Consider the following 16,122-nt stretch of genomic DNA (forward strand, 5'->3'; position numbering starts at 1 on the left):
TTCCTGGCTGGAAGGCGGGACCTTCGCGTTGAAGCCAATCGCAGCTTTTCCGCCGCTCGAGGTAACCTGAGGCGCTTCAGCCAACCTCGTCCCCGGATGCGAGGAGCCGGTTTGCTTCCGGGCGAAGAGAACGGCATGTAGGATGAGTTCGCAAAGAGGAAATGTGTTCCGTACGCGAGCTCAACGGCACCAGAACGCTCAAGCCTTCCGCAATGATAAGTATGACTCTAGCGCCCAACGCAAGGTGCGTGGCCGGGCTTCAGGGTGGTTTTCTTGCTCTCGGCCTCAAAGCATGTTGGAAATGGTTGGCGGCGGCTGATCTTCTCGTGGGTTGACCAGATTTCTTAGATCCCGGCTCGTTTTTCATCTAGATGTGCAACCCCCAAGCTAGTTTAAACACTGGCCATGTTTCACCTCTTCTCTATAGGAGGGCGGCCTGCAGAGGAACTTAGAGATACTGCACTTTTTAATGATGAGGAAGTTTTCGTGCGGTTATTTAAGAGTGAGAAGATGTGTTCTGAACTTCAGAACTGAACAGCTGCTAGAAATCCTTGATTGCACCTGGTCGTTTTCTTTCTGTTTGTCTGTTTTAAAGCGTACCTTCATTAAAATGGTGTAGCTAATTGGGTAAGGCTGAAAAAGCGCAGAAAGCAGCATTTTTTGAATACACTTTAAATACTCATTACTGTAACCATCTCTTAATACACATGAGTTGAAGATGCTGTATTAATCAAGTTTAAGATGGAAGTTGGGTGTGGTTGGTAGAATGATGACCCTTACTAATTTCTGTTGAAAATGGGAGGAAGTTGTTTCACTTAAAAACTGAATTATGCACTTATTTAAGCGACTAATTGGCCATCCTTTAAAAAGGAACTGAGACAGACTAAATTAGTTCACAACAACAAAATAACCACCTTTGCAAAATCACAGTCATAAAGAATGTATTTTTGTTTAACAAAACCAGAGCAACTTACAGTAGTGAAAAAAGGATAAAAACAATGTGTCAGATTCAGCCTGGATTAGCCAAGTTTAGGCACTATTGAAATCAAAAGTGCACTTGTTTTGTTCTTGTTTATTTGTTTAGTCGCTTCCGACTCTTCATGCCTTCATGGACCAGCCCACGCCAGAGCTTCCTGTCAGTCGTCAACACCCCCAGCTCCCCCAGGGATGAGTCCGTCACCTCTAGAATATCATCCATCCACCTTGCCCTTGGTCGGCCCCTCTTCCTTTTGCCCTCCACTCTCCCTAGCATCAGCATCTTCTCCAGGCTGTCCTGTCTTCTCATTATGTGGCCAAAGTATTTCAGTTTTGCCTTTAATATCATTCCCTCCAGTGAGCAGTCTGGCTTGATATCCTGGAGGATGGACTGGTTGGATCTTCTTGCAGTCCAAGGCACTCTCAGAATTTTCCTCCAACACCACAGTTCAAAAGCATCGATCTTCCTTCTCTCAGCCTTCCTTATGGTCCAGCTCTCGCAGCCATATGTTACTACGGGGAACACCATTGCTTTAACTATGCGGACCTTTGTTGTCAGTGTGATTTCTCTGCTCTTAACTATTTTATCGAGATTTGTCATTGCTCTTCTCCCAAGGATTAAGCATCCTCTGATTTCCTGACTGCATTCAGCATCTGCAGTAATCTTTGCACCTAGAAATACAAAGTCTTTCACTGCCTCTACGTTTTCTCCCTCTATTTGCCAGTTATCAATCAAGCTGGTTGCCATAATCTTAGGTTTTTTGAGGTTTAGCTGCAAGCCAGCTTTTGCACTTTCCTCTTTCACCTTCATCATAAGGCTCCTCAGTTGCTCTTGACTTTCAGCCATCAAAGTGGTATCATCTGCATATCTGAGATTGTTAATGTTTCTTCCAGCAATTTTAACTCCAGCCTTGGATTCCTCAAGCCCAGCATGTCGCATGATGTGTTCTGCATACAAGTTGAATAGGTAGGGTGAGAGTATACAGCCCTGCCATACCCCTTTCCCAATCTTAAACCAGTCTGTTGTTCCGTGGTCTGTTCTTACTGTTGCTACTTGGTCGTTATACAGATTCTTCAGGAGGCATACAAGATGACTTGGTATCCCCATACCACTAAGAACTTGCCACAATTTGTTATGGTCCACACAGTCAAAGGCTTTAGAATAGTCAATAAAACAGAAACAGATGTTTTTCTGAAACTCCCTGGCTTTTTCCATTATCCAGCGGATATTGGCAATTTGGTCCCTAGTTCCTCTGCCTTTTCTAAAACCAGCTTGTACAGCTGGCAATTCTCGCTCCATGAATTGCTGAAGTCTACCTTGCAGGATCTTGAGCATTACCTTACTGGCATGTGAAATGAGTGCCACTGTTCGATAGTTTGAACATTCTCTGTGGTTTCCCTTTTTTGGTATGGGGATATAAGTTGATTTTTTCCTGTCTGATGGCCATTCTTGTGTTTTCCAAATTTGCTGGCATGTAGCATGCATTACCTTGACGGCATCATCTTTCAAGATTTGGAACAGTTCAGCTGGGATGCCGTCGTCTCCTGCTGCCTTGTTATTAGCAATGCTTCTTAAGGCCCATTCAACCTCACTCTTCGGGATGTCTGGCTCTAGCTCACTGACCACACCATCAAAGCTATCCCCGATATTGTTATCCTTCCTATACAGGTCTGCTGTATATTCTTGCCACCTTTTCTTGATCTCTTCTTCTGTTAGGTCCTTGCCATCTTTGTTTTTGATCATACCCATTTTTGCCTGGAATTTACCTCCAATGTTTCTAATTTTCTGGAAGAGGTCTCTTGTCCTTCCTATTCTATTGTTTTCTTCCACTTCCACACATTGTTTGTTTAAAAATAATTCCTTATCTCTTCTGGCTAACCTCTGGAATTTTGCATTTAATTGGGCATATCTCCCCCTATCACTGTTGCCTTTTGCTTTCCTTCTTTCTTGGGCTACTTCTAGTGTCTCAGCAGACAGCCACTTTGCCTTCTTGGTTTTCTCTTTCTTTGGGATGTATTTTGTTGCCGCCTCCTGAACAATGTTGCGATCTTCTGTTCATAGTTCTTCCGGGACCCTATCTACTAAGTCCAGTCCCTTAAATCTATTCTTCACCTCCACTGCATATTCCTTAGGAGTATTAGTGAGCTCCTATCTAGCTGATCTGTGGGTCTTCCCTAATCTCTTTAGTCTGATCCTAAATTGTGCAATAAGAAGTTCGTGATCTGAACTACAGTCAGCTCTAGGTCTTGTTTTTACCGACTGTATAGATGTCCGCCACCTTTGGCTGCAAAGGATGTAGTCAATCTGATTTCGATGTTGTCCATCTGGTGAAGTCCATGTATAAAGCCGTCTCTTAGGTTGTTGGAAGAGAGTGTTTGTTATGCCCAGTGAGTTGTCTTGGCAAAATTCTATCAGCCTATGTCCTGCTTCGTTTTGTTCTCCCAGGCATAGGAAAAGGTAAAGGTTTCCCTTGACGTAAAGTCCAGTCGTGTCCGACTCTAGGGGGCGGTGCTCATCTCCGTTTCTAAGCCTTGGAGCCGGCGTTGTCATAGACACTTCTGGGTCATGTGGCCAGCATGACGACTCGGAATGCCGTTACCTTTCCGCCGAAGCGGTACCTATTGATCTACTCACATTTGCATGTTTTTGAACTGCTAGGTGAGCAGGAGCTGGGACGAGCAATGGGAGCTCACCCTGCCGCGCAGTTTCGAACCACCGACCTTCCGATCGGCAGCTCAGTGGTTTAACCCGCAGCGCCACTGCGTCCCTCTTCCAGGCATGCTTACCTGTAATTCCAGGTGTCATTTGACTGCCCACCTTAGCATTCCAGTCTCCCGTGATGAAAATAATATCTCTTTTAGGCGTGTTGTCCAGTAGGTGCTGCAGATCCTCATAGAACTGCTCTACATCAGCTTCTTCAGCATCTGTGGTTAGGGCGTATATTTGGATCACTGTGATGTTAGATGGCTTGCCCTGAATTCTAATTGAGATCATTCTATCGTTTTTTGGATTGTATCCAAGCACTGCTTTAGCCACTTTACTATTAATTAGGAAGGCTACTCCATTTCTTCTGTGGTCCTCTTGTCCACAGTAGTAGATCTGGTGGTCCTTTGATGTGAAGTGGCCCATTCCAGTCCATTTCAGTTCACTGATGACCAAAATGTCTATCTTTAGTCTTGACATCTCACCAGTAACCACATCCAATTTGCCCTGGCTCATAGATCTTACATTCCAGGTTGCAGTGGTGTGTTGATCCTTAGAACATCGGATTCACCGTTCACCACCAGCACCGTCGGCCACTAGCCGTCCTTTCAGCTTTGAGCTAGCTGCGTCATCACGTCTGGGGCTAGTTGAACTCATCCTCTATTCCTCCCCAGTAGCATTTTGACCATCTTCCGACCTGGGGGTCTCATCTTCTGATGGTATACCGACGTATCTCTGGTTGTACTGATCCATTGAGTATTCACGGCAAGAATACTGGGGTGGGTTGCCATTACCTTCCCCAGGGATCACATTTAGTCTGACCTCTCTGTCATGACCTTCCCGTCTTGGGTGGCCCTTCATGGTTTAGCTCATGGCATCATGGAGGTGCTCAAGCTCCAGCACCACGACAAGGTAATGATCCTTTGCTGAAGGCACTTGTTTTAACTCCCAGTAATTTGAATGGAATTAGGTTCAATTGATCTGGATCTAGTCCAGTATAAACCCATAATGGCAGAACAGTATAAATGCAACGAATATTATCAGATTAAAACTGAGTGGCATGTAGAAGCCTGGCACAGTAAGAAAGTATATATCAGGAAGAATATCATTTAAAAAAACCCTTCTCTTCAAATTGTGGAGCTTCTTTTCGGGATGGTAGAAGAATGTTTTCAAGAAAGCCTCTGACCATGATGAGGAGGCTTATTTGGTAATCTTAAGTACCTAAAATTTCAGACACAACATATGACTTTTCAACTTAAGAAATGAATAATATTTCTGAGAAAACACAAATATGACTACAGAATCTATACAAATGTAAACCATTAAACCTTTTTGGGGTGGCAAAATTCATTCACAAGCATCAGCTATTATTTAAATCTCTCAAAGCCAATGACTACTTATATTTCTCACTCACTGGCATCTAATTCTAGGAAGTTTTTAGTATCATGGGAAATGATAAATATTTTTACTTTATGGATTAGGACCTGAGAAATGTAACTTCCCTATCATTGACAATTCAGCGAATTAATGATGCAACTCTCAGAACAGCTCAGTTTTAATCAAAAATAAGGAGGCTTGGGGGGCAGTATTCTTTAATATTTATCTAAATATTACTGGTTTTCAGTAGAAATGGAGGAATAAAAATAACTATAAAATAGCAGGTAGCAGCATCTGTGTGACTTCATTAGGGCAGAGGAGTGATGTCAGGACTGGGTCTTACTTGGAGAAGAGAAGTATCTGGGCTCTAAGGCTAGAGTGGGAAGTAGAAAAATATCCTGGAAGAAAAGACAAACTGTTTCTATACTGTTGCAAGACAACTGTATGGTTGTGTTTGTAGAATTGCCAGGAGTCAAGTTCAACTTGGGAGCATCACTTAATGTCATAGGATAAGAGGCTAAAATGTAATGTGAGGTTAGATAGTAAAGTTGCCTTCAAGGTGGTTTCACAAAGAAGCCATGGCTTAGTGCAGTTGTGAAACCAACATTCATATTTGTTGTTGTCACTTAACAAGCACCCTGATAGAACAGTGTATAAATGGCTGTTAAAGGAAATAGACTGGAGTCAGGAGAATTAGAATATATGTGCCATAGAGCAGTTTCTAACCTTGAAGCCATAGAAGCATATATATGTTTATTCATATATCACTATATGAATATGTACAAATGCTTGCTTTTTTTCCAGTTAGAAATAACGTTCATCATTGTTTGTTCTCCTGTCCTGCTATCCCTTAACAGAGAAGACTTTATTTAAGCCTGAGAGGATGGATCTGTTACACATTTAGAATGAAAATGGTTAGTTGGGGTAGATGGGTGAAGAAATACATACCGAGGATGTGTACAACTGCTTTATCAACAATCTGCTCCATATTTCCTCAAAATATTGAGCAATATAACTGTAGCTACTAGATGAAAATTGGCTTGCTTGTTACAAATTAACTGTCTTGTTGCATCAGGGCAAACCCCTGCCTAACACTGAATTCTGTTCTCCACTTCAGTTGAATAGATGCCTGTGGGAAGCCTACAAACATGTTATGCGTTTAATAACCATCTGCTATTGGTTCTTAGTAACTAGAACATACCACATGATTTTGATCTTGAAAGCAGTAAATACTCCTACTGTAAACTTCTGTGAGTCAGTCTACTGTAATCATCTTTTTAAAACTGCTGCATCTTGTGATAGGCAATTGCAGTTATGTGCTGTCAGAAATACATTCTTTTATCTATCCTGCATCTGACATCATTCAGCTTCCATGGATGATTCTAGATTCAGCTATTGTACCACAGGTAGTAAAATTACCTTATTCATTCTATCTTCATCCTGTATAATTTATAAGGCTCTATCATATCCTGCAAATGATAAAAATATATAGGTGTTATTTTATGGATGGCCACTTTTATGAAATTTGCTGTTCTGGATGTATGCTAAAGCCTATTACAAAATCTACTGTCCCTTCTTCCAAGAAATGCTTCATTTATTTGAACAGTAATATAATGGCCAATAATAAATATTTTTTCTCTTTATTGTTCAGTCATTGTCCACCACTGCATACAGATGGCACTTTAGAGAAACAGATATTTGTGCACTGGAAACAATTGTCCAGGTTGGTCATACTCCTAAACAGTATTCATACTGGAAGAGCCAGTTCTAGCTTTGTGTGTAACAAATAACAAAGGTGGAGTGTCATAACCTGTGGCAAAAATAAATAAATAAAAATAAAAATTAAGTGGTTTAATTATAGAACAAATGTATACCTAAGCACTATTCAAAGATATTTGTAGGCTAATGTACAAATAATTCTTTATTCACCTTCATTACACCAGGTTTTCGGTCCTTAAAAAACCCCACAAATGATTTATGTGGATGAAGGAAACATTTAAAGGAAATTCTTGTGCTTTTTTTTTTTTCTTTTTCTTTGTATAATTATAGAAAAAGGGACGTGGTGGCGCTGCGGGCTAAACCGCTGAGCTTGCCGATCGGAAGGTCGGCGGTTCAAATCTGCGTGACGGGGTGAGCTCCCGTTGCTAGTCCCAGCTCCTGCCAACCTAGCAGTTCGAAAACATGCAAATGTGAGTAGATTAATAGGTACCGCTTCGGCGGGCAGGTAACGGCGTTCCGTGTAGTCATGCCAGCCACATGACCACAGAAGTGTCTGGACAAACGCCGGCTCTTCGGCTTTGAAACGGAGATGAGCACCGCCCCCTGGAGTCGGACATGACTGGACTTAATGTCAAGGGAAACCTTTACCTTTACTATAATTATAGAAAGGCAGTGAAACCCATCTATAAATATCAAAGAAAATATGGTCATTGATACGGAACAAACATTTTAAAAGATAAAAAGGTGGGTCGTTGTGAAATACACTTAATATATATGCCACAGTTGGCCTTTGTGTATTTATATTTCAGTTTCCTCCTATGAGTCAGTGATATGGCATAACTGTGCCCTTCTGTAGTACTTGCTCTTTAAATTTCTGTCCTTGCATCTTTTCTTTCTAATAATAAAATTCATGTATTTTTCCTCATACATTTGCAGAGGGTTTTTTTTTCCAGTAGCAAATATTTAGTTGTAAATGACCGTTCAAGAAGGGTATGGCTTACCAAGAATTATGGTTATCTTTTTAAAAAATCCCTGCCATCTGTCATTGAAAACTGGTGTGTACCAAGTGATACAGTGTTAGAAAAAAACAAACTGGTGTGTGGCTATTTAAGTCCTTAATAGCATGTTACTCCACATGTGTACATATTTTTGTAATTAAACCATTTCAGCTCATTCCAAACTTTTGTCACTTTCACTCTTCAGGTCTACTGTACAGGGAATAGAGCAGGAGAATAGTAACATATTGATATGATACTATGGATGCATTTGCCTAGAAATATTTTTCATGTCTGGCTTCATATATTAGGACCAAACTGGTAATATACAGAGACTTACCCCTATAGTGTCTAGGGTACTACCTTAATTTCCTGTCTCACATATTTTAAACTGGACTTTGGGGTGAAACCTGGTGTCACAGTAGTGGATTTCATTTCCCACATTAGGTCTTCATTTCCTTTCTTTCTATAGCTCACCAGATCTGCCTTTAAGACATGGGTGACACTCCAGAACATATATTGAGAATAAGTGGGAGGCTGCTTGGAGAAAGAAATGTTTCCTTTTTCAAACTCTATTGGAGAAATTACTTTCATAAATGGAAGCATGGATTGGATTTTATCCTTTCTGCCATGCAAAGGAGCTGAAGTATGACATCTGTTGGATGGCCATGTGATAATCAGATGTTTGGAAAATAGCCCAATGCAGATGTTAGCTTCTGTACTGCTTTCACAATTCTTGTCTTTTAGAAAAAAAATAGGAATTTGGTTCTTGGCTTACTAGAGAATCATACTAACTTCTGAGGTTGGGCTGATTGGATATAGATTATTTTTTTTCTTTGAAGTATCAGCCAAATCATGGGATGCCCTTTGCAGACTTCCCTTCTATCCTATTTTATTTGTACTCTTCTCCTATGCATATATATGTACAAACAGGGATAAACACACACATAGGCAAGGGGTATTTTTCAAAGGGCAAAATAAAAATGCTGTAATTAACCAAACAGCCTTAATTCCTTTTTCAGGGTGAATACATATATGAGTGATTGAGGGGAGGCTGGAAAAGCAAAGGAAGAGAGAGCAGGCATTAGCAATCGTAAACAGATCCATTGGCAGCATATTTTATAACCAGTAGCTCAGCCGAAATGGCAAGAAACTTGGGAAAAAGTGTTTCAGATCCTTCAAAGAGACTCACTTTGAATAAATCCTCTATAAATGAAGGTTCAAAGACTGGCATTAAAGATACCTTATTGAACTCTATATAGTTCTTGCTTCCTCAGTCTTAACCCAGGTTTTCTAAAGGTCAGAAGACAGCACATGGATGTCTCTTGCTCCTTGCTTGGATTTTTTTTTTTTTTGGTGGGGTAGGGAAGTTGATCTCAGTTTGTGTTGTGAATATGGTAGAGAACTTTAGATTTAGAGGATCCACAGCTTTTCCAGCAAGTCTCTTATCCAGCTTCTCACCTCTTTTTCCTTGTTACCTATACAGAAGGTTTCAAGGTCATGAAAAACAGCCTCAAAGGCTAGTGCAGGGGTTTTTTTTTTTAAATTTGCCAGAGCTTTTTTACCTCAGATGGAAAATTCTGTATTATTCTACTTTGACGTTTACAATGTTTTGCAGTGTTGCAGTGTGGTGTTATTGCAGCATAAAATGCATTCTCATGTTGATAGTATGAACTGTAATTTCTGTATATTTTCATCAAATTCCTTATCTTTTAAAATTTGAGGGATGGAGTGAAACCCAGTAAATTTATTCCATAGCTTCTGCCATTGGAATGGGAACAGTTAGTTATTCTCCCATTCAGTCCCCTGTGAACCTTAAAATCTGGACATTTTGGAAAAGAGAATAGACACTGCAATGGGAGGATGAAGTCAACATGTGCAATATTGGTTTTCATTTGACTGTGAAAATCAAGTGTGTGGGTGTAAAACCAGTTGAATACCAAAGCTGGGTTCTAGATACAGGTAAAACAAAACTGAAATAGGAAGTAAATGTCAAACAGGAAACGAGTCATAGCTAGTGCAACATCAGCTTATATTCATTGTCTCACATGGCATTGCCTGGAAGTCTTTTCACCAATAAATAGCAGCCATGAAAACCTACAGTCTGTGAGTCATGGTTTTGTTTTATAATTGCAATATTTCATGTTTCGTTCTGAATTATAAATTTCGTTTATAATTGCAATATTTCATGTTTCGTTACCATTAAAATAATGCACTTTGGCCTTCTCATAGATTCTGGTTTGACAGGCTATATGATTGATATTTAAAGATCTGTTGGGGAAAGTATGCAATTGGTTTAGAGCAGCACATGTGCCTTTTTGCATTCCAAGTACATTCAGATATTACAGGCTTGTCTTTGTCATTACTAGTAAGAAACCTTTCCTTTTCCAATTGTGATGTTGTAGTCCATTAATGGAATAGTAAAGGAAAGGAATAGTAAAGGAAAGCTCAGTCTGTTCTTATCCCCCCAGAAACATTGTTTAGCATTATAGATTGATTTCACTGCTTGGCCCTGAACTGTCTTTTAAAGTTTGCTTTTTGCCTCCCAAAAGTATTAAAATGGTCAGTGATGCTGATGTGCTCCCAGAAATCTATGATAGTATGTTCTATTATTTTTATATACAAATTAATACAAGACATAATTTCTAAGAGAGAGGAGTTTTGATAGGCACACACATCTCTTTCCTAGCAGCCTTCTTGAAATAAATCGGGACTGGGGACTACATCCTGAAACTTTTAGTAGAGATATTGGTGAAATCATTCACAGATTTATATTTATTAATTATTAAATTTGTATAGCTACCTTTGTTTAGGTATGTAAATAGTGCTCCCTTTTCCCATTTTCCCCTCCTCAATAACAACCATATGAGATCGGTGGAGCTAAGAGAGAATGAGTGACTCAGAGATATCTAGTGAGCTTCTGTGGCTGAGGATGGACTTGAATCTAGGCCTCTCTGGTGCCAGTCCCTCATTTCAAGCAAAATGATGTGTTCTACCAAACAGAATGTGGTAGGCACAAACTGGCACATGATTCACAGAGTGATAGTGAACTTCTCAAAGTATTTATTGGATCAAAATTTGTGTACATATATGAATATATTTTAGAAAGTTAAGTGTTAAAAGTGCATTTTCTTGGTTAGATTTTTAAAAAATCACAAAATACATAATTTTGGCAGAATTAACATGTGATACTGACATAACTGGATATAGGCTGATTTCTTTTAATAAATTCTCAATGAAAATAGAAAGACATCTCTGTGAAGAATAAATAACATTATTTGTATTTGAAGTTTGTTGAATACCCTAAAACTTTTTCATATCAACATAAGTTTTATACTGCTCCGTACTTTACCTTTGCTGATTACAGGTGGTCCTCATTTAACAACTACTTGTTCAGCCACCGTTCAAACTTATGATGGTAGTTAGGACTGGACCTCATACTTACTGCTGTTGCAGCGTTCTTGAATAATCTTGCTGTTTTTGATTCATAAGTCATCCTTAATTTTCTTGAACAACTGATAACAGCCCTGAAATTAATGTAGGCTATTGAAAAGTTTTATGCGGGCTTCCAGTGGGAACATGGACGACTGAGTAGCTGTGTCTACAGGCTCCTTGGGCAGAACTGACAACGCACACTTTTTGGGGGGCTCAGGCAGACATTTTCCTGGAGCCCAGAGATTTTTCATGAATAAGAAAAAGCTCAAAATCATCCCATCAGCTCTCCATAATGCCATCTTGCAGCCAGAGAATCACAGTGTTCGTGACAATCTGGTAAGAGACAACGGGCAGCAGTGATGTCACCATCTCCAAGCTGCGTTTGTAGCCTTAAAGGGACATTAGGTTGAGCCACCCCATTTCTAAATCACCCAATTTATATATTTTTTATGTTTATGTACCCCAAGATAGGCTTTCTATAGAAGTGGACTATCTTGGTGCTTATCGCTATTTCTGGATTAATATTTTAAATAAATTTTTTTTTAAGTTCGGGCTTGTCTTCCTGTTTAAAGATTAAGGAGGACTGAGAATAAATAATTGCCTTCCTGCTATTATTTTTGTGCTGAATTTGAAGAATTTAATATTCTCCTACATGTTGAACTTGCAGTTTTGAATCTTAAGCCTTCCATTCACTATCCTTCGGACCTTCTTATTAATGTACTTTCTCTTGTGCCAATTTCATTCAAAACTTTTCTATTAACTCATTAACTCCTATCTACGCAAGTCAAGTATCTAAGGGGCACCATAATCTACTGCCTGAAACATGGAGGATTTCAAGGAGATTCTTTCAGAGTTCCATTGTGAGCTTAAGCAGATTTACAAACAGATCTTTTCAGATTTCCTTCAAGCTATTTTGCAAGATATTCGGGATATTGAGGAAAATATCTGCTTTAAAAATGTGTCATCTGGCTGAAGATGTTTTGGAAGAAGATGAAGATTTTACTAAAGAAGGAGATGTTTATTGACAGTGAGATTGAAGTTCTTTTTGAAATGCCAGAGGAAGATTACATTCTGGTGGTGAAGGAGTTAAAGGGACAGCAAATTACTGATAGAGTTGTTTTTCTGAGGGAAATGTTATGGGAAAGCAGAGGTCTTGTTCTGTGGGAGGTTTTTTGCTGAGAACTCTGAGTTTTTAATGGGGGCAGTTGGGCTGTTTGATTTCTCTATGAAAAATGCCTCATATATAAAATGGAGATATGTCTTGGTATATTTCGAAGTGGGGTAAAAATTTAAGAATGCTTAATCAGATTGACAATGAGGTATTTATGACTTTATTTCTTTTTAACGATTTGGATTAAGATTTACTGGACTCTTTTTAAGGTTGGTTTGATTTTTAAGATTTATAAGGTATCTATAAGGTATAATAATAATTGCTTGGTTTTACGTTTAATAGGGTTAAGGTTGTTGTAGTATTATTAATTATAAGTAGACAATTTATATGTTTTTATAATTTGATGTTTATTATAGTGGGCAGAAATATATAGAATAGTGCTAGGAAGGAAATAATTGAATAAATGTTGTGTTTAGGGGAGGGAAGCTGGTTTTGAGATTTATACATTTCTTTTTCCTTTTTAATATAGGGAAGGAGCAATTATATTTAGTGATTTCTGTGTGTGCTAATGGATTGATTTATAGAAATAATGTGATCTTGGTTTGATCTAGAGTAAGGAATTGATTATGGAAATTGCTGTATATTCTTGTTGAAAGTCGAAAGTCACTTCTTTATGTAATCTTTAAAATTCTTTTTCTTGTGTTTTTCACTTTTTTAGTTTTCTTTTTTTCTTTTTGTAGTTTTTTTTCTTTTTTGTAGTTTTTATCTTTGCTTTAAACTTAATAAAATTCTTATTAAAAAAGAAAAGTTTTATGGGGATGATGGCTGCAGGTTCCTATAGATAACCTTATATTTTATTACCACTAAAAATTTACTGACATTCCCCCCCCCCCCGCAAAAGGATTAAACTCTGAATATGACATGTTTCAAATAACATGGGAAGCTGTCAGTGTTTGTCTATCTAGCTCAGTATTGTCAACTCTGAGGGACAAAGGCTTGAAGTGCTTAAGTGGCCCCTATCAGTTACATGTGCAATTCACATTTTGGATAGAAGTGCTATCACCTGGATATTAGATCTTTGTCATTCAAACTGAATGCTGTTCTCCTAAGCTGTGGTTAAATTTATTAACTTAATCATTCTATATGAGAGAGAAAAGAAATTCTGTTTTCTCTGCATTTCTTAATTTTGCCATACGTTCATCTTACCACAGTGAATTGTCTTGAATAAGAAGTTGGGTTTGGGCTTAGTAGAAATTTCGAATTTACCATTAAATTCAGATGATGTCACTCTTCTCAGCTACTCTGATAAATGGGAATTACTTAGATGAAAGAAGACCCAAATCATGCAATGATAAGGTGAATCTATGCTTTGTGAACATGTTCTTGAGTCTGGTAACTATCTGTGTCTTGTTTTATATTCATTCATTCATTCATTCATTCATTTATCAAATTTGTCACTGCCCATCTCCTCTCACCAGAGGGACTCTGGGCAGTTTATAGCAAAATAATCAACAAAACAATAAATATATAATAAATTACAATATATAAAAGTGCACTGTATAAAAACAATTACAAGTAATGAATAAATATAGATAAAGTCCAGATGGCTATGATCTAATGCAGTCCATGTGTGAGAGGGGCACATTAGGGCACTAGCCAACCCCAGACATGACTCTTCCCCTCCCTGCCCCAAGCCAGGTGGCAGAGCAAGGTCTTCAAATTCCTCCGGAAGGCCAGGAGCAATGGGGCTAACCTCATCTCTGGGGGTAGGATGTTCCAGAGGGCAGGAGCTACTGCAGAGGAGGCCCGCCTCCTGGACCCCACCATATGGAATTCTCTTACTGACGGGGTCTGCAGCATGCCCTCTCCACATGATCGGGTGGGATGAGTTGATATAAGGGGTAAGAGGCAGTCCCTCAGGTAGCCTGGCCCCATGCCCCATGCCATGTAGGGCTTTAAAGGTAATAACCTGTCATGAGTACTGATGGTGAGCAGGAGGGGGCCCTATCCAGGGGGGAAAACGCATGCGTAGTTTAGAGACTTTGAACTTTCCTTCAAAGAAACTCAGAGCAGACCCGCCTTGAGTTTTGGGTTTATCTGTGTGGGTTTCTCATGCTCTTTCAGTTTAGCAGGATTCTATCTTCTAGAGCATTCAGTAAACACTAGAGACCTACTCACTGTCTCAGCATCACTCTGAGTTAGGACATAACCAACACCTTGAATTGGACCTGGAAGCAAACTGGTACCCAATGCAGCTCGCACAGTAAAGGTGTTATATGCGCCCTTCTGGGGGTGCCAAAGGTAGCCCGCATGGCTGTATTCTGGACCAGCTGTAGCTTCTGGATATACTTCAAGGGTAGCCCCATGTAGAGTGCATTGCAGTAGTCAATATAGGAGATAACAAGGGCATGAGTGACCATTCGAAGGGCTTCCTGATCCAGGAAAGGACATAACTGGTACACAACATGAAGCTGTGCAAAGGCCCTTCTGGCCACAGCTACCACCTGCTCTTTGAGCAGGAGCCATGAGTCCAAGAGGACCACCAAGTTACACACAGGGTCTGTCTGGGGCAGTGCAACCCCATCCAGAATCAAAGATGACAAAGTCCTGGATACCGAGGAGCCATTAACTCACAGCCACTCGGTCTTACCAGGGTTCAGCTGGAGCCTGTTGTTCCCCATCCAGACTCCCACAGCCCCCAGGCACCAAGAGAGGGTGGTCATAGCATCACGTACCTCACCTGGGACAGAGATGTACAATTGGGTATCATCAGCATATTGATGATACCTCATCCCATGGTGACAGATGATCTCACCCAGTGGTTTCATGTAGATGTTGAATAGGAGAGGAGAGGAGAGAGAACCGAACCCTGCGGCACCCCACAAAGGAGAGGTCGATGGTCAGATTTCTCGTTCCCTATCACTACCAATTGGGACCAGCCCTGGAGGAAGGAGGTGAACCAGCGTAGAACCACGCCGCCCACCCCCAACTCCCTGAGCCTCCCCCAAAGGATACCATGGTCGATGGTATTGAAAGCCTCTGAGAGGCCAGGAAGAGCGAGGGTGGATGCACTGCCACCATCCTGCTCCTGCCAGAGATCATCCATAAGCGTGAGCAATTTCATTTCCATTCCATATCTGGGCCTGAAACCTGACTGAAAGGGATCTAGATAATCTGTTTCATCCAGAACCCTCTGGTGCTGCAATGCCACCACTCTCTCAACCAGTTTCCCCAAAAAGGGGAGGTGGGAGACTGGATGAAAATTATCCAGTACACTAGGGTCCAGCAATGGTTTCTTGAGGAGGGGTGCACTAGCACCTCCTTAAAGGCAATTGAGAACACCCCCTCCCTCAGGGATATATTAACCATCGCCTGAACCCAACCACATGTCACAATATTCATACACTTTGGTTGCATTGCTTAAGGAAAGAATAAACTGAATCTACTACAGAGTTTCCTCATTGGAGTTGCTATAGACATTTGAATCCACTTACTCTTGGATTACTATTCACAGATCAATAATAAAAACCATAAATATAATTCTTGTCATGAAATACCAGTAGAAATTTAAATACCGCACTATCCATCAGATAGGAAACAGAATATAGTTGTTAAGTCTCTGGAAGCCTGTAAAAAAAGACATGTTTTAACCACTTTCCAAAAGGTGTCTAAAGTGGGGATCAGCTAGATTGGGAGAGAGCATATTCTAGAAGGTGGGGGCAACTTCTTCACTTCTCGAACTGAGAGAACATAGAGCACCCCTCCTCAGACAGAAAAAACAGGTCAACCAGAGACAACTTGGAGGA

The 16,122-nt window shown here is 40.1% G+C and overlaps 1 protein-coding gene and 1 long non-coding RNA gene across 3 annotated transcripts in view; both read left to right on the top strand.

Moving 5' to 3' along the window:
* Window positions 1-16,122, top strand: part of LOC134491405 (uncharacterized) — a 771,213-nt gene that overhangs the window by 424,409 nt on the left and 330,682 nt on the right. The gene's annotated exons all lie outside the window — the stretch shown is intronic.
* C2H9orf85 (chromosome 2 C9orf85 homolog) overlaps window positions 50-16,122 on the top strand; it is a 29,124-nt gene continuing 13,051 nt past the window's right edge. For both annotated transcript variants that reach the window (XM_063295127.1, XM_063295128.1), the window contains exon 1: window positions 50-244. In XM_063295127.1, the coding sequence (XP_063151197.1) occupies window positions 143-244 (102 nt within the window). In that variant the 5' untranslated portion in view covers window positions 50-142. The remainder of the gene's footprint in view (window positions 245-16,122) is intronic.

This window comes from Candoia aspera, chromosome 2 (assembly GCF_035149785.1).
Source record: "Candoia aspera isolate rCanAsp1 chromosome 2, rCanAsp1.hap2, whole genome shotgun sequence".
NCBI classification, from domain to species: Eukaryota; Metazoa; Chordata; class Lepidosauria; order Squamata; family Boidae; genus Candoia; species Candoia aspera.